Raw genomic sequence first — 19545 nt, forward strand, 5'->3', positions numbered from 1 at the left:
ATTGACTTAACACAATGCATTATAGAACTGCTGGAACATTGTCGGCATTGAATCAGCACTAATAACAAGGTGAAGTGAAGATCAGTATCACATCCTCACTAGAAAAACCACAAGTTCTTTCTTCTTCCCAAGCACATACAGCTCTCCAGAACCTCCAGCTCTCCAGAACCAGGATGGGAACCATATATCTTAAAAACATCGTAAAATAATATGAGAAATAAAAAACATTAGCTAGAGTTCTAAAGGGAAATGTTCTCTCTCTCTCTTGCTCTCTCTCTTGCTCTCTCGCCCTCTCTCTCGTATCATCATGAAAATACAGCACCTACTGTCTGTCTAAATAACAAGCTACTAATGTAAATAAGTTCACAGGTTTGAGTGTCATGGCTTATATTATATTAGTGTGGTGGTCTGTGTGTGCATAGTTCATATAGTCTACAGGCTGGTTGTCTACGAGGTTAAAGGGCATTAGGAGGGAGTCCTGTCAATGGTCTGTGTCCTACATAGCACCCTATTCCCATATAGTGCACTCCTTTTAACCAGAGCCCTATAGGCCCTAGTCAAAAGTAGTGCACTATAAAGTGAATAGGGTGCCATTTGGGACGTACTCAGATAAAGGGTTATATTCTAAGTGGAATGTTCCATTGTGGACTAAAATGGAGGGGTGTTTTATTAGTCTTCTTCCCCATCCCCTGGTGGTCTAGTGATCCGGCGCCCCCCTTTCTTCCCCGCGGGGCCCTTGGGTTTGGGGAAGGCCTGCTTGTGTGCGTGCTGCTTAGGGTGGACCTCTTCGTACATGAATTCTGCTGTGAGCTCATCACCGTTATCAATCTCCAGCTAGGTGAGGGAATCAGAATCAATCAGTTAGTAGGGATACTTACACTAATAAGAATACAATAAATCATATCACTTAGGTACACACTAGACTTATTCTATAAAAAATACATTGCAGCAAAATCCAGTCTACATTGGCATAATGTTACAGTATTTTCCCAGGAGTGTTTTAAACTGTTGAAAGTCATCCTCTCATGTGACACACTGCAGTGAACCTGAGTTTTATTCATTAGGTACCAAATAATCTGGGTTAACCCAGAACTAAAATCTCACATATTTTTGGTCAGATGCTTATGTTTATGCAGTCTGTCCACGAGAGATCAGGTTCCAAATGGAAGAAAACAGACTGAAATGCAGGGACTATCTGACCATATATGAATATAATACGAAGTGCATGTTCAAACGTTCTGTTGCAAAATGTTTAGCTACAGTGTGATATAATGAACATGACCCAGCTCTTACCTTTTTGGCTATGTGGATGCGCAGGTTGCTCTCCACAGTATCGATGAGAGGGTTCTTACAGCTGGAGTAGAGCATCCTCTCTCTGATGCTACATTTATACCCCGGCATGGAGTAGATGAACACTGCAACACACATAGGAAACCACTTTAAATACCACCTTATCACATCGTTATTACATTTTAATAACGTAATCGATTATGAATAGGAATAGATCAAGCATAAATAATTGTGAGGTATAATGTCAACGTAATAAAAAATATTCTCGTAATCTTTTAATGTGTTGCTTTACCTGTAGACTCGAGGTAGTCTCCCTCGTGGGAATGCTTGTACAGGAAGAAGTGGTATCGGGCTGCATCCTTGGGGATCCTCTTGGGCAGTTCCTTCAGTTCTGTAGGAGTAGTGCTGGACAGCTTGATAGACTCATTCCTAAAATCTATCTCCTGTTGATACAGATGATGATGATGATGACAGTGATGCATTTTGTCATAAACAATCCTCAATAAGCTTTCTATTGTAAACCATCCAATACAACGTATAATGTTTCATGTAACATGGTGCAAGTTAGTTTGTGTTTAAGCCATTGCATTGTAGTCTTTTTCTGGCAATTATATGGCATTGTTGAATACAGAAAACAAGCTAGTCAGACACACCTACTGGTAATGAAACAACACATCCCAGTTATTGTCTGTCTCTGTGCGCTAATAAGGAGGTGAGACTGCCAGACAGTACTGACACTCACCTGCTGTACTTATTGGTCCTATTCTCTCTGAACTGTTCCAGAGACTTGTGGCGTCTCTCTACTATACAATACTATGCCATATTATTTTATACTATATAATTCTATACTATACTATATTATTCTATACTATATCATACTATGCTATATTATTCTATACCCTATTATTCTATACTATGCTATATTATTCTACACTATATTATACTATATTATTATATACTACATTATTATATACTAGTATATACTATACTATATTATTCTATACTATATACTATATTATTATATACTATTATATATTATACTATACTAGTATATACTATACTATATTATTATATACTATGATGTACTATACTATATTATTATATACTATGATGTACTATACTATATTATTATATATTATACTAGTATATACTATACTATTATATAATATAATGTTCTATACTATACTATATTATTATATACTATGATGTACTATACTATATTATTAATTAATATACTACTGTATGATGTACTATACTATACTATGATGTATTATACTATATTATTATATACTATGATATACTATACTATATTATTCTATACTATGATGTATTATACTATATTATTCTATACTATGATGTATTATACTATATTAGTATATACTATATTATGATGTACTATACTATAATGTCATACACTATATTATTCTATACTATGATGTACTATACTATATTATTATATTCTATACTATGATGTATTATACTATATTATTCTATACTATGATATACTATACTATATTATTCTATACTATGATGTACTATACTATATTATTATATGCTATACTATGATGTACTATACTATATTATACTATACTATGATGTACCACACTATATTATTCTATACTATGATGTTGTCACGATCGTCTTCTTGTGAGATATTGGACCAAGGCGCAGCGTGTGCAAAATACATCTCTTTATTTTGGAAGAGAGAAAAACACGAAACCGAACACTATCCAAAACTAACAAAACAACAAACGACCGTGAAGCTAAATAACGTAAGTGCACAGACAAGCAACAAACGTTCAACATAGACAATTACCCACAAACACATGATGCCCATGGCTGCCTTAAATATGGCTCCCAATTAGAGACAATAAACCACAGCTGTCTCCAATTGAGAACCAATCTAGGCAGCCATCAACATACAAACACCTAGACAAGACATTACCCCATTAAACCTACAAACCCCTAGACAAACCCAAAAACACATACTTCACCCATGTCACACCCCTGACCTAACTAAACTATTAATGAAAACAAAGATAACTAAGGCCAGGGTGTGACATAACCTCTTTAAGGTGCGAACTCCGGGCGCACCAGCATAAAGTCTAGGGGAGGGTCTGGGTGGGCGTCTGTCCACGGTGGCGGCTCTGGCACTGGTCGTGGTCCCCACCCCACCATAGTCACTACCCGCTCACGTAGCCTCCTCCAAATGACCACCCTCCAACTTAACCCCACTGGATTAAGGGGCAGCACCGGACTAAGAGGCAGCACCGGACTAAGGGGCAGCACCGGACTAAGGGGCAGCACCAGGATAAGGGGCAGCACCAGGATAAGGAGCAGCACCAGGATAAGGGGCAGCACCAGGATAAGGGGCAGCACCGGGCTAAGGGGCAGCACCGGACTAAGTGGCGGATCCTGGCTGGCTGGCTCTGGCGGATCCTGGCTGGCTGGCGGATCCTGGCTGGACGGCTCTGGCGGATCCCGGCTGGACGGCTCTGGCGGATCCTGGCTGGACAGCTCTGGCGGATCCTGGCTGGACGGCTCTGGCGGATCCTGGCTGGACGGCTCATGGCTGGCTGACGGATCTGGCTGCTCTGGCTGGCTGACGGATCTGGCTGCTCGTGGCTGGCTGACGGATCTGGCTGCTCATGGCTGGCTGAAGGATCTGGCTGCTCATGGCTGGCTGACGGATCTGGCTGCTCATGGCAGGCTGACGGATCTGGCTGCTCATGGCTGGCTGACGGATCTGGCTGCTCATGGCTGGCTGACGGATCTGGCTGCTCATGGCTGGCTGACGGATCTGGCTGCTCATGGCTGGCTGATGGATCTGGCTGCTCATGGCTGGCGGAAGGCTCTGGCTGATCCTGTCTGGCGGAAGGCTCTGGCTGATCCTGTCTGGCGGAAGGCTCTGGCTGATCCTGTCTGGCGGAAGGCTCTAGCGGCTCCTGTCTGGCGGAAAGCTTTAGCGGCTCCCGGTCTGGCGGACGGCTCTGAAGGCTCATGGCAGACGGGCGGCTTAGCAGGCTCAGTACAGGCGGGCAGTTCATGCAGCGCTTGGCAGACGGACAGTTCAGACGGGCGTTGGGCAGACGGGCAGTTCAGGCGCCGTTGGGCAGGCGGCAGACTCTGGCGGCCGAGACGCACTATAGGCCTGGTGCGTGGTGCCGGAACTGGAGGTACCGGGCTGAGGACACGCATCTCAGGGCTAGTGCGGGGAGAAGGAACAGGGCATGCTGGACCCTGGGGACGCACATAAGGCCTAGTGCGTGGTGCCGGAACTGGTGGTCCCGGGCTGAGGACACGCATCTCAGGGCTAGTGCGGGGAGAAGGAACAGGGCATGCTGGACCCTGGGGACGCACATAAGGCCTAGTGCGTGGTGCCGGAACTGGTGGTCCCGGGCTGAGGACACGCATCTCAGGGCTAGTGCGGGGAGCAGGAACAGGCCGGGCTGGGCTGGCGACGCACACCTTAGGCTTAGTACGTGGAGCAGGAACAGGCCGGGCTGGGCTGGCCACGCACACCGTAGGCTTCGTGCGTTGAGCAGGAACAGGCCGGGCTGGGCTGGCGACGCACACCTTAGGCTTAGTACGTGGAGCAGGAACAGGTCGGGCTGGGCTGGCCACGCACACCGTAGGCTTCGTGCGTTGAGCAGGAACAGGCCGGGCTGGGCTGGCGACGCACACCTTAGGCTTAGTGCGTGGAGCAGGAACCGGCCGGGCTGGACTGGCGACGCACACCGTGGGCTTGATGCGTGGAGTAGGAACAGGTCGGGCTGGGCTGGCCCCGCACACCGTAGGCTTTGTACGTGGAACAGGAACCGACCCGGGCTGGACTGGCGACGCACACCGTGGGCTTCGTACGTGGAGCAGCAACAGGCCGGGCTGGGCTGGCGACGCACACCTTAGGCTTAGTACGTGGAGCAGGAACCGGCCGGGCTGGACTGGCGACGCACACCGTGGGCTTGATGCGTGGAGTAGGAACAGGTCGGGCTGGGCTGGCCCCGCACACCGTAGGCTTTGTACGTGGAACAGGAACCGACCGGGCTGGACTGGCGACGCACACCGTGGGCTTGATGCATGGAGTAGGAACAGGCCGGTCCGTACTGGGAACACACACCACTGGCCTTAACCGGGGATCAGGAACGGGCCGGACCGGACTGGTAACACACCTCAGTCTCTTACGCCGTGCCTCAACTACTTCCCTCCCTCTACTCGCCAATGGCTCCCGTAATCCGGTAGCCTTCTCTCCACGTCTCCCTGTGGCAGCCTCCTGCTGCCCAGCCGCCCAAAGCCATGTGCCCCCCAAAAAACTTTTTGGGGTTGCCTCGTCCTTCCGACGATGGCCCTGCTGACGCCGTTGCTCCTCTCTCAGTCGCCTCTCCACTGTTTCACTCCATGGCCGGCGATCCATCCCATCCAGGATCTCCTCCCAAGTCCAAGACCCTTTACCGTCCACAATCTCCTCCCATGTCCAGACCCTTGGCTCCTGGACACGCTGCTGGTCCTGGTATGGTGGGTAATTCTGTCACGATCGTCTTCTTGTGAGATATTGGACCAAGGCGCAGCGTGTGCAAAATACATCTCTTTATTTTGGAAGAGAGAAAAACACGAAACCGAACACTATCCAAAACTAACAAAACAACAAACGACCGTGAAGCTAAATAACGTAAGTGCACAGACAAGCAACAAACGTTCAACATAGACAATTACCCACAAACACATGATGCCCATGGCTGCCTTAAATATGGCTCCCAATTAGAGACAATAAACCACAGCTGTCTCCAATTGAGAACCAATCTAGGCAGCCATCAACATACAAACACCTAGACAAGACATTACCCCATTAAACCTACAAACCCCTAGACAAACCAAAACACATACTTCACCATGTCACACCCTGACCTAACTAAACTATTAATGAAAACAAAGATAACTAAGGCCAGGGTGTGACAGATGTAATATACTAAATTATTCTACACTATATTATTCTATACTATGATGTACTATACTATATTATTCTATTCTATACTATGATGTACTATACTATATTAATATATTCTATGCTATACTATGATGTACTATACTATATTATTCTATTCTATACTATACTATGATGTACTATACTATATTATAAAATACTATGGTATAGGACACTCACCAGCTGTACGTAGTTGATCCTCTTCTCTCTAAACTGTTCCAGAGCCTGGATGGCGTCTCGTTGCATAGGGAAGGCCACGCCCGTCAGCGTCTGCTGCTTAGTGTCCACACTGATGTCTGTCTGTACCTGGACGGCCGGACGGACACGGTCACTAGATGTTATTTTAACCAAATCACCAGGGGTTTTCTGAGAAGGGCCTAGGCCCAGACTAATGGTCTGAAACTATACTAACACAACCACAAAAACAGTCACTAGGTGTCACACACACTCTACGACAACCACAACATTGGTGACCAGGCTGTGGTTTGAGAAAGGCCCAGGCTAGTCTAGACTCTGAACACTAACACAACAGGAAGTCTGTCCTTACCCCAATTTTGCATTTCGTGTCACCAATAATTTGCAAATGATAAACAGAAAGATACATTCTTGAAAGGCACAAAGAAAATACATTTAACGTGTGGTAACATTTCAAGCCATACATGGAACTAAAATAACAACATTTACAGAATGATCTCAATATGATGTGAGATAAATAAACTGTTCTGAATAATATTAAATAATAATATAATGATAATAATATCCAATAACAATATAATAATAGTAATATCCAATAATAATAATAATATCCAATAATATTAATTTAATAACATCACTGTGTAATAGGTCAGTAATGCCCTTTCATGCGTTTGTACAGCCCTCATAACAGTCATACTCCTGATATGCGATGTTAGGCTTGACTGAATGAGATTGCCACTGACCTGTTTATCTCTTGTACCTAAAGGAATGGGCTGCTGTTTTTCATCCATCTACTTATTACAAGCAGCGTGTCTCTCAACAAATGAATAATAAATATCTGAAAGCCTCTTTCCTCGCATGTAGATTAGTGGATAATCATCTTGCCCATACAGCTGGTGATTGGGAAGGGGGTCGGGGGTCTCAATATAAACCCAGCTTCCCAGTTGGTTGTAGACTACTGTATTTGTGAGGGTGGCTCTATGAAATAGGCCTATAGGGCAGCTGAAGAATGACCCTGTCCTTTTATGGAGTCAGGCCATGATGGGTGTATACACAATAAACAATATACTCTACAGATATGGGTATATTTATATACTGTAGGTTGCTACACTCTATTGATATAGGTCGCTACACTCTATTGATATAGGTCGCTACACTCTATTGATATAGGTCGCTACACTCTATTGATATAGGTCGCTACACTCTAGTGATATAGGTCGCTACACTCTATTGATATAGGTAGCTACACTCTATTGATATAGGTCGCTACACTCTATTGATATAGGTAGCTACACTCTATTGATATAGGTCGCTACACTCTATTGATATAGGTAGCTACACTCTATTGATATAGGTAGCTACACTCTATTGATATAGGTCGCTACACTCTATTGATATAGGTAGCTACACTCTATTGATATAGGTACCTACACTCTATTGATATAGGTCGCTACACTCTATTGATATAGGTCGCTACACTCTATTGATATAGGTAGCTACACTCTATTGATATAGGTAGCTACACTCTATTGATATAGGTCGCTACACTCTATTGATATAGGTAGCTACACTCTATTGATATAGGTACCTACACTCTATTGATATAGGTAGCTACACTCTATTGATATAGGTAGCTACACTCTATTGATATAGGTACCTACACTCTATTGATATAGGTCGCTACACTCTATTGATATAGGTCGCTACACTCTATTGATATAGGTAGCTACACTCTATTGATATAGGTAGCTACACTCTATTGATATAGGTACCTACACTCTATTGATATAGGTCGCTACACTCTATTGATATAGGGACCTACACTCTATTGATATAGGTAGCTACACCCTTAGAGAAAAAGGGTTCCAAAAGGGTTCTTCGGCTGTCCCCACAGGAGAACCCTTTTTGGTTCCAGGTAGAACCCTATGTGGAAAGGGTTTTACATAGAACCCAAAAGAGTTATACCTGGAATTAAAAGGGTTCTACCTGGAACCAAAAAGGTTTCTTCAAAGGGTTCTCCTATAGGGACAGCAGAATAACCCTTTTACGTTCTAGATAGCACCTTGTTTTCTAAGAGTGTGTTTGTTTCTGGTGACGTAAATTCACATACTATTTTTACTATGCTTTTAGTGTGAATGTTTACTTGGGAACGATAAACCTTTTACTATGCTTTTCAGTGTGAATGTTTACTTGGGAACGATAAACATTTTACTATGCTTTTCAGTGTGAATGTTTACTTGGGAACGATAAACCTTTTACTATGCTTTTCAGTGTGAATGTTTACTTGGGAACGATAAACCTTTTACTATGCTTTACAGTGTGAATGTTTGGGGAGCGATAAACCTTTTACTATGCTTTACAGTGTGAATGTTTACTTGGGAACGATAAACCTTTTAGTATGAAGTCTGAAATCTGATGGGTACAGAGAGATTAAGAAATAAATCAAATGGACTGGTAGAGAGGAGTTAAGGGGTTTAAACATTTGGAGCAGTATCTGGTCTAGTCTCCCCCAGCACCCAGGGACAACCCATATCAACCTTTTTCCATCTCTCAGGGAGAGTGTGTGTCTGTGTGTGTGTGTGTATGGGGGGGGGTTGGTTCTTCTATCCATGTGGGGACCTAAAATCCCCAAAAGTACCCACAAGGATAGTAAAACAAGGAAAATTCTCCCTCGTGGGGACATTTCCCACATCCCCATGAGGACAAAGGCTATTTTAAGGTTAGTGGTTAGGTTTCGGAGGTTTATGGGTTAAGGTTAGGGTTAAGGTTTAGGGTTAGGGAAAATAGGATTTTGAATTGTTGGCCCCTCACGAGGAAGAACAAAACGTTTGTGTGTGACATCATCACACCGTGTAAATAGAAAAATGCTTCATAGTATTATGAATGCATGAAACCAAGGAATCTGGGGCAGAGGTTGGGCTCTTTAGTGTAGTGTGCAAAAATCTATCCACTTCATTGATCTGTTTTTGATTGCCTTCTGTAAATTGCTCTCTGCCTCTCCACTGAAGGCTAATAGATTTGACTCCATCTTTTTTTTTTTTATCCAAACATGTCAGTGGCAAAGTCCTTTGTTGTGTAAATGAATGTGTTTGTGTGTGTGTACACTCTTAGAAGAAAGGGTTCCAAAAGGGTTCTTCGGCTGTCCTCATAGGAGAACCCTTTTTGGTTTCAGGCAGAACCCTTTTGGATTCCATGCAGAACTCTCTTTGGAAAGGGTTTGACATTATAATAATAATAATATGCCATTTAGCAGACGCTTTTATCCAAAGCGACTTACAGTCATGTGTGCATACATTTTTACGTATGGTGGTCCCGGGGATCGAACCCACTACCCTGGCGTTACAAGCGCCATGCTCTACCAATTGAGCTACAGAGGACCACATTTAACCCAAAAGGGTTTTACCTGGAACCAAAAATGGTTCTTCAAGTGTTCTCCTATGGGGACAGCCGAAGAACCCTTTTAGGTTCTAGATAGCACCTTTTTTCCCCTAAGAGTGTATGTGTGTGTGTCTCTCTACCTCACTCAGTTTGATCTGCCTCAGCTCCTCCTCAGCAGCGGTCAGTGGTTGTGGAGCAGCCTGTGCTATCAGGTACTTCCTGTACCCGCTCAGAGACACATCATCCTGGGGAGAGACAGGACCATGAGAGGGGTGGACTGGAGCTCAGGGTCCGTATTTAGAGTATGAGTGCTTATATAGGATCCGTTTTGTATACAGGCCCTGGTTTGGAAAGCCCACTTAGGACAGTAAACCATAAAATAATGAGGAGTTTCTTTAGATTCTTCAACATACCTCCACTGTGCCAAATATTTCATCTTTAATGTGCCCACCCCCAAACTCCTTCTTCAGTGTAGCTCTTGTAGCAGCATATAACATCTTCTGTCTAACCTATAGAAGTGGGAGAAATTCACGATTTAGTACTGCACTAACTGATAAATATGACGTAACGCAATCTAAACCAGAACTGAATGTTATTTCATACAGACATCTCAGAAACATCTACCATTTTCGCTGTTTCATTGAGGTTTGGGATGGAAGCCAGGTTTCATGCTTCTTGCTAGCCAACATTAAAATTGCAAATATGCTTGTTTAGCACAACAATAAGCTAGATTTTTTGCTCAACAGTCTCTTCAAAGTGTGGGTCCTAAGCTAAGCATAAACAAACACATCTAAAAACCCTTAAAGTAAAGTGTTCTCTCACCCAGCGGTAAGGGTTCTCAATCTATAGTTAGCCAACCACAGACCAGATGTGTGTTTGAAAGCAGCACTGTGTGTGGTCTGTTACATTCTCCCTGTTGGGCTTTACCTGTAGTGTGGACTAGACTGTGGGTTGGTAGTTCTCTAAATAGGGTATTATTGTATACAACATTCTGGCTTATTAGTGTTAGGCCTACTGCTGCTAGGTAGCTCTCTCTCTGCTCTCCCCCTCCCCTCTGTCTGTCCTTGATTGCAGGAGTGAAGTCTGGTGTGCGGGAGTCAGGGTTCCAGCTGCAGCTCATTCACCATAATCACCTCAGCCTTTAAGACCCGGTCAAACTTTCCACTCATCGTCAGATCATAGTCAAGACAACCATGTTAGTCTCGCTGCCGACTCAACCTGTCTGTTTTCGCTCTTGTGTTTTTTGGACTGTTTATTTACTTTTTCTCCTGTGCCACAGATATTTGGAACCTGACTCCTGCCTCCGCTTCACTCCTGCCACCACCATCCTGCTCTCCACTATCGGGCCTCTCCTTTGGACTCACCACGGACACTAGGACATTACGGTACCACACCTGCCCTGACCTGGATCTGTACCCTCCCTGTAACCTGGACTTGCTCTTCCCCATTTATTGGAAACCTGGACTATTGAACATTATAATAAACCTGTTAAAACTTCTCTGGCTTGGTGTACTTGTCTGCATTTGGGTTCTATCCAGTTAAATCATAACAGTATGATCTGACCAACATGAACCCAGCAGACAGTAGCTCGGATACCACCCCAGAGTGCACTCAAATTTGGACTGCCATAGCCAATCAGGGCATTCTACTTGGCCAACATGATACCCTGTTTAAGGCGATTGCTGAGGACAGTCAGGTGCTGCTTAATCAGGTTCAATTACTCACCAATCAAGTGTCTGCCCTTACTACCCCTTCAGCCCAGATCAGAGAGCCTTTTGTTCCTGCTCCAGAGCGCTATGACGGGAACATGGGAACCTGTGGCGATTTTTTGACTCAATGCTCGTTAGTGTTTGAACAACAGCCCCTCACCTACGCCTCAGAAAGAGCCCGTATTGCCTACCTTATCAACTCTACTAGCGGTTCCGCTCGTGCCTGGGGATCCGCGGTCTGGGAGAGTCAGTCGGACATTTGCAACGCTTTACGTGGCCTTCACCACGGAGATGAGGAAGGTTTTTGACCACCCCGTACGAGGCAAGGAGGCTGCGAAAGCGGTTGTTTTCTCTTCGGCAGGGGGGCTCGTATGTGTGGCGGAGATGGCAGTGGAGTTTCGGACTTTAGCAGCAGTGAGTGGTTGGAATGACGAGGCATTACAAGGAGTGTTCATCAATGCTTTGTCTGAGATTTTAAAAGATGAATTGGTGTCATATGATGAATCGCCTACGCTGGATAATCTTATTTCACTCACTATCAAGTTGGATAATCGGATTCGGGAGCGCCGCTGAGAGGAGTGTTAGTTCCAAGCAACCTGTCTGTCATCAACAAACTCCTCCCTGCATCGTCCCTACGGAGAGAGCCGTGTCTTCCCGAAGTCGATACGAGGAGCACTGAACCCGAAGCCATGGAGGTGGGTCGGTGCACGGTTGTCCTCAGAGGAGCGTGCCGCGTCGTATTCAGGCTCGGGTCTGCCTGTATTGTGGAGAAGCTGGTCATTTCGTTCCTTCCTGCCCAGTTCGTCCCGGGGAAAAGGGCCGGCTCATCATTTATGGGAGAAGTTTTGGTGAGCCGAACAGCGGATTCTTCCTCTTCTCCCCGCATTCTGCTCCAGGCATCCCTCCAGTGGCAGTCCCAGAATTTCTCTGTTAGTGCGCTGATTGACTCTGGTGCCGAAGCGAAAGCTTTTTGGATGAGAGTGGGCTCAACAAATGGATTTGGAGACTGTTCCTATGGACTGTCCGCTGCAGGCTAAGGGTCTAAATGGACAATTGTTGACCCGCATTACCCATCAGACTGTTCCTGTTTGTCTTAGAGTGTCGGGAAATCATCAGGAGAACATTCAATTCCATATTATCGACTGCCCACAGACTCCCCTGGTCCTTGGTATCCCCTGGCTCCATAAAACACAATCCACACATTGATTGGGTGACAGGTAGCATTGTTTCATGGAGCACATTTTGTCATGTGAATTGTTTGTGTTCTGCTCAGACTCCTGCCAGTACTGTGCCTCAACCTCCACTGGAGTCCATGGATCTTTCTGCTGTTCTGACGTGTATCATGACCTGGCATCCGTTTTCTGCAAACACAGAGCTACTTCTCTTCCTCCTCACCGGCCTTACGACTGCGCCATTGACCTCCAGCCAGGAGCCCCGCTCCCCAGCAGTCGCCTGTACAATCTCTCCCGGCCGGAGACGGAGGCTATGGAGAACCACATTCGGGACTCCTTGGCGGCAGGTATTATGCGTCCTTCCTCGTCACCTGTAGGAGCGGGATTCTTTTTGTTGCTAAGAAGGATAAGACCCTCAGACCCTGTATTGATTACCGTGGACTTAACAACATCACCATTAAGAACAAGTATTCTCTGCCTTTGATTAATTCTGCTTTTCCCCTCCTTCATGGTGCTACCATCTTTACGAAACTGGATCTACGAAATGCGTATCACCTGGTGCGCATTCGTAGGGGTGATGAATGGAAGACTGCCTTCAACACACCCTTGGGACATTTTGAGTATCGGGTTATGCCTTTTGGGTTGTCTAATGCCCCTGCTGTTTTTCAGGCACTAGTCAATGATGTCCTTCGGGACATGTTGAATCGGTTTGTTTTTGTCTATCTGGATGATATCTTGATTTTCTCAGAGTCCTCCCAGGAACATGAACTGCATGTGGCCAGGTGTTGCAAAGGTTGTTGGAGAACAAACTGTTTGTGAAGATGGAGAAATGTGAATTTCATGTGTCTGAGACCTCTTTTTTTGGGTTACATCATAGCTCAGGGGGAGCTGCGGATGGACCCAGCTAAGATCTCTGCTGTCACGGACTGGCCAGCTCCCTCTACCCGCAAACAACTTCCCGATTCCTGGGGTTTGCGAACTTCTATAGGAGGTTCATCGAGGACTACAGCCGCATTGCGGCGCCACTCACCGCTCTCACCTCCATCTCACGACCGTTCGCTTGGAATGAAGGGGGCCGAATCAGCGTTCGAAGAACTGAAACATCGCAGCGCTCGCTCCCATTCTGATGCAGCCGGACCCCGACCGCCAGTTTGTCGTGGGAGGTGGATGCATCCGACACTGGGGTAGGTGCAGTGTTGTCACAACGTTCTCCGGAAGATAACAAACTGCATGCCTGTGCTTTTCTCTCAAGGAAACTTTCTCAGGCAGAGAGGAATTATGATGTTGGAAATCGTGAACTGCTCGCCGTTAAGCTGGCTCTCGAGGAGTGGCGACATTGGTTGGAGGCGGAACAACCCTTCATCGTTTGGACGGATCATAAGAATCTGGCTTACCTCCAGTCAGCGAAGCAGCTCAACCCCGTCAAGCCAGGTGGGCACTATTTTTTTGGGAGATTCAATTTTTCTCTGTCTTACCGTCCTGGGTCACGCAACGTCAAGCCTGACGCCCTGTCTCGTGTTCATTCGGCTGTTGATACTGGTAGTAACCCTGAACCCATTTTGCCTCCTACCTGCAGTATTGCAGTCATCACATGTGACATCGAGGAATTGTTAGACAGGCTCAACATCATCAAGCTGACCCTGGGAGGGGTCCTCCTAACCGGATGTTTGTCCCTGAGTCTGCTCGCTCCCAGGTACTTCAGTGGGCTCACTCGTCTCCCCTTACCTGTCACCCTGGAGTTTCGCGGACCCTTGACTTTGTGCGACGGAAGTTCTGGTGGGCCACGATGGAGGCGGACACTCGAGCCTTCATTGCTGCTTGTACGGTATGTGCACGAAGTAAAAACTCCACCCAGGCCAGCGCTGGTCATCTACGACCTCTACCTATACCCAGCCGGCCCTGGTCGCATATCGCTATGGATTTTGTCACTGGACTTCCCCCTCATCTGGTAAGACTGTCATTCTTACGGTGATTGATCGTTTTCTAAGTTCGCTCATTTTTGGCCCTACCTAAACTGCCCACTGCCAGAGAACGGCTGATATTTTGGTTGAACATGTGTTCCGCTCTCATGGTCTACCCACGGATATTGTCTCTGACAGGGGTCCCCAGTTTGTCTCCCAGGTGTGGAAAGCTTTCTGTAAAGCTTTGGGCATTACATCCAGCCTGTCCTCTGGATATCACCCCCAGACCAACGGGCAAGCCGAGAGAGCGAACCAGGAGATGGAGACCGCACTCGGCTGTGTCACTGGGTCTAACCTGGGTCATGGAGCTCCATGCTCCCCTGGGTGGAATATGCTCATAACACCTTGACTAACGCTTCCTCTGGTTTGTCTCCTTTTCTGTGTGCTCTGGGTTATCAACCTCCCCTGTTCCCTTCCCAAGAGAGGGAACTTGCGGTACCCTCGGTGCAGTCCCACATGCGCCGCTGCTGCAAGGTCTGGAGGAAGGCCAGGGTAGCTCTGTCGAGCTCGGCGTACATGCAGAGGCAAGCCAACCGTCACCGGTCCCAGGCTCCCGGTTACTCTCCTGGTCAAGAGGTATGGCTGAAGTCACGGGACCTTCCATTGAAGGTGGAGTCGAAGAAGATGGCGCCTCGTTTTATAGGACCGTTCAAGATACTGTCTATTGTTAACCCCTGCGCGGTTAAGCTACAGCTTCCTGCCTCCCTACGGGTTCATTCCACCTTTCATGTTTCCCAGATTAAGCCTGTGTCGGTTAGCCCTTTGTGCCCGCCCTCTCGTCCCCTCCTCCGCCCAAGATCGTGGGTGGGGGTCCGGTCTACACTGTCCGGCGACTTCTGGATGTTCGCCGCCGGGGTCGTGGTTTCCAGTACCTGGTGGATTGGGAGGGTTATGGTCTGAGGAACGTTCCTGGGTGCCCAGGAGCTTCATTGTGGATCCTGCTCTGGTTCGTGAGTTTCATAGGGTTACATCCTGATAAACCCTGTCGAGCCGCCAGGTGGCGTCCGTAGAGGGGGTACTGTTAGGCCTACTGCTGCTAGGTAGCTCTCTCTCTGCTCTCCCCCTCCCCCTCTGTCTGTCCTTGATTGCAGGAGTGAAGTCTGGTGTGCGGGAGTCAGGGTTCCAGCTGCAGCTCATTCACCATAATCACCTCAGCCTTTAAGACCCGGTCAAACTTTCCACTCATCGTCAGATCATAGTCAAGACAACCATGTTAGTCTCGCTGCCGACTCAACCTGTCTGTTTTCGCTCTTGTGTTTTTGGACTGTTTATTTACTTTTTCTCCTGTGCCACAGATATTTGGAACCTGACTCCTGCCTCCGCTTCACTCCTGCCACCACCATCCCTGCTCTCTCCACTATCGGGCCTCTCCTTTGGACTCACCACGGACACTAGGACATTACGGTACCACACCTGCCCTGACCTGGATCTGTACCCTCCCTGTAACCTGGACTTGCTCTTCCCCATTTATTGGAAACCTGGACTATTGAACATTATAATAAACCTGTTAAAACTTCTCTGGCTTGGTGTACTTGTCTGCATTTGGGTTCTATCCAGTTAAATCATAACAATTAGAGTGCTATTACACAGAGGGACTATGGAATAAACAGAGGTACTTTCTTTCCTATCTTTTAAAAAAATCCCTTTTATTCTCCCCAATTTCATGATATTCAATTACGATCTTGTCTCATCGCTGCAACTCCCCAACGGGTTCGGGAGCGTCCTCCGAAACATGACCCGCCAAACCGTGCTTCTTAACACCCGCCCGCTTAACCAGGAAGCCAGCTGCACCAATGTGTCGGAGGGCACACCGTTCAACTGACGACCGAAGTCAGCCTGCAGGCGACCGGCCCGCCACAAGGAGTCGCTAGATTGCGATGAGCCAAGTAAAGCCCCCCCGGCCAAACCCTCCCCTAACGCGTCGCCCTATGGGACTCCCGGTCACGGCCGGTTGTGACACAGCCTGGGATCGAGCCCGGGTCTGTAGTGACACCTCAAGCACTGCGATACAGTGCCTTAGACCGCTGCGCCACTCGGGAGACTTTTAAATGCCCTAACTGACACCATGACAGTTGTGTTTACAAGGTGAAACAGTTGCTATAGTGAAGTAAAAACTGTCATGTCTATGGCATTCCAGAGGTAGTCTTGACCAGGAAGAACAAGAACAAGAACAAGAACAAGAACAAGAACAAGAAGAATTTCCTCCCAACCAACATATTGATTAATAAAGAAAGAATGAAAGAAACAGATAAACAAATCAACATACAGGTGAGCGGTCAGGTGACCAGGCCAGGAAGATCCACTCATATCCCTGGTTGTTAGTAGAGTCCAGCCTGTACAGGAGGTAGGAGGGCATGTCATCCTGTAGGAGAGGCAGCACATAGGCGTCATACTCCTGGTCCCACTTCTTAGACGCATGCTTGGTGCCTCCCAGCACCAGAGTCTCTGGAATAATAACAAGGAGGGATATGATGGATTTATTACAGTGATATACAATATGTAACTATGGGAACAGGTAAACATCAACTGACATAAAGTTATGTTCTGGCTTTTCAGGTAAGATATACAGTATCTGAGGTTGCAGTGCAGTAAAAGCAACTACCCAACTAATATCATACAAATGACATGAAGTGTAATAACCAATACAATACAGTACAATAGAAAGTACAATTCAGTACAGTACAATACAGTACAGAATACAATACAATACAATACAGTACAATACAGTACAATACAATACAGTCAATACAATACAGTACAATACAGTCTACTTTTCAGATCACAGTACATGTCTTTAACATCACAGTAAATATAACCAGTTGTAACCAATCAACAAACTACTGAACTAATCTATTTACCTATTGATCATGTTGCATACAGTGATGGGTAGGGCTCATCTCTGATCAATAGGTGTGATTGAGTTGATCAGCTGTAGGCTAGGCAGACTACATACTCACCCATCTCAATGACGACCTTCAGCAGGCGATAGGCTCCGTTCCTCGCCTTAGCAAAGATGTCTTTCACTTCCTCCGCAGCTGTGAAGTCAAAGCAAACCAAGTGGTCACTTCTTTATACACACTTTGGCTCAAGAGAGACGTTGGCTATTCACACAACAGGGAAATTCTGGGAATACAAGGGACAGGGAACACAAGCATGGGGAATAGCCTATTACTTGACAGTCAAGTGTAGAATATACTGGTCAGTTGAAATAAGGATTGGTGTGTTTATCAAAAGGTTTTAAGAAAAGATTAGCATAGGCAGCTTATCTCTCTTGGTCATTCACTATAGTATAGAGACAGAGAATTAACGTCAGGTATTCAAGATGAATAAGGGCAAAACCAAACGCATGCCTGACTTCTACAGGCCAATCAATGTAATTGTATTACCCTTCGCCGTGCCATGATAAATAAAGATAGCTCTGATAGCCTACTGGCCAAAATAGATGACCCAAATGTTACTAGAGAGCCAGTTGTTACATAAACATCGACACAGTTGCATCAAAGGTTATCTCATCTCAACAACAAACAAACATCAAAAGGGCAACAGTAATCTTGGCCATGAATGTCACCCAGATTAATTTACGCATGTGATGAATGGGCGGCTTGTTCCCTTGTAAAAGACCTTTGAAACTAACGTTACAGATCAGAGAGTCCGCTGCAGCAGCAGCACAGAGCTTGATGACAAACTGCTAGTGTTTATGCGGCGTAACAATGTCAGATGAATCGCAGCAGCACGACCATATTAGTACAACGCATCGCTGAATACACTTGTCATAGATTCTTCTCATTCGCCCAGTGCACCGTGAAGCCCGAAGCAACCTCAACAGAGCAGAAAGCACTGCTTATTCTCGCTGATGATGCAGAACGACACACATACAACAGGTTTTTTTTTCTATGGATGTAATCCTTTTAAATCAAATCTGTCATGGGAGACGATCGCATCGTCTATTCCGTTGTGATTTCAACAGCTGGTTACAATAAGCAAAATGTGCGTATTTACCTTGTATGCCCGTTTGATGGGACATTATGCCTGTCTCCTTTGCTTTGGGTTGCCCGGGCCTGTGGATGATAGAAGGGAAAGAACAAGGAAGAAGAAACAGAACTACAGTAACTTGACCTGCCTCTAGCTGTGATGTCATCACGCAGCAGCAACTGTATCATGTGACGATGGAGCAGTAACGAGCACGTAGTTGATACGTTCCAATGTTGATTACTACTGCTATATTATTATTATTATGTCTCTCTATGATACAATGTTTCTCAATCATACATTTTTGGTTATGATGAGGAGGAGAATGTGTGCAATTTAACTGATTGTTACACTGTTATACAAATCGAATCCATTATTATTACTATTGAACAGATTAATAATTGTCTTTCAACAAATAGGTCACAACAAGACTATCTCATTCTAATATCTGAATTGTATCCTATCTATCCAGTATAACACTGTTCAATATCAATAAATCATGCATACTGCAATAGGCCTTAAACCCCTCAAAGGGTTTATATTTCCGAACTCTCAGAAAAGCTACAGCTCCTATGAGTTTACACCACAGACTCCAACCAAAACGTTGGGTGTTGCCACGTTTTCCTCAGCAGCTACTAATCTAGTGGACCTGCTCAGATTCTACCATGTCATTTCCCCCTCAGATTCATAGCAGACCGTGTGGTTTGAGCTTTACCTCCACCCACTCCTCCTGCAGTCCTGGATCCACAGAGGCAGAGCAGGGTAATTTTAACCCCAGGGAGGGAGTGCTCTGGGTGGGGCACCTCCACCACACCCTGCCCCAGAGGGAGACCTGCTATTACTACTGTTCCACTGAAGGCAGAAGGAGAGAGTGTAGTACAGTGGAAGTCATG

The 19545-nt window shown here is 45.9% G+C and overlaps 1 protein-coding gene across 2 annotated transcripts; it reads right to left on the reverse strand.

Moving 5' to 3' along the window:
- Positions 1-534: 534 nt before the first annotated feature.
- Positions 535-18780, reverse strand: LOC121552273 (twinfilin-1). Of its 2 annotated transcripts, none has more exons than XM_045215072.1 (9): positions 18683-18780; positions 17641-17718; positions 16950-17128; positions 10255-10350; positions 9982-10086; positions 6449-6568; positions 1583-1733; positions 1294-1415; positions 535-834 (listed from the first exon to the last, which is right to left on the reverse strand). In XM_045215072.1, exons 1-9 carry the CDS (start codon positions 18705-18707, stop codon positions 670-672), a joined length of 1041 nt encoding a protein of 346 aa, XP_045071007.1. In that variant the 5' UTR covers positions 18708-18780; the 3' UTR covers positions 535-669. The 2 variants fall into 2 exon arrangements, with proteins under 2 accessions (XP_045071007.1, XP_045071006.1); XM_045215071.1 differs by having other exon boundaries at positions 6449-6574.
- Positions 18781-19545: the final 765 nt, after the last annotated feature.

Source organism: Coregonus clupeaformis, unplaced genomic scaffold (assembly GCF_020615455.1).
Source record: "Coregonus clupeaformis isolate EN_2021a unplaced genomic scaffold, ASM2061545v1 scaf0363, whole genome shotgun sequence".
NCBI lineage: Eukaryota > Metazoa > Chordata > Actinopteri > Salmoniformes > Salmonidae > Coregonus > Coregonus clupeaformis.

Bases quoted from the DNA above. Each gene is read 5' to 3' on its own strand.
- LOC121552273 (XM_045215071.1), bottom strand. From the start codon at position 18,707: ATGTCCCATCAAACGGGCATACAAG. The intron at 1,734-6,448 runs GTGAGTGTCCTA...CTGTATCAACAG, and splicing joins GGATCAACTACGTACAGCTG to GAGATAGATTTTAGGAATGA. The intron at 835-1,293 runs GTAAGAGCTGGG...TCCCTCACCTAG, and splicing joins GCATCCACATAGCCAAAAAG to CTGGAGATTGATAACGGTGA.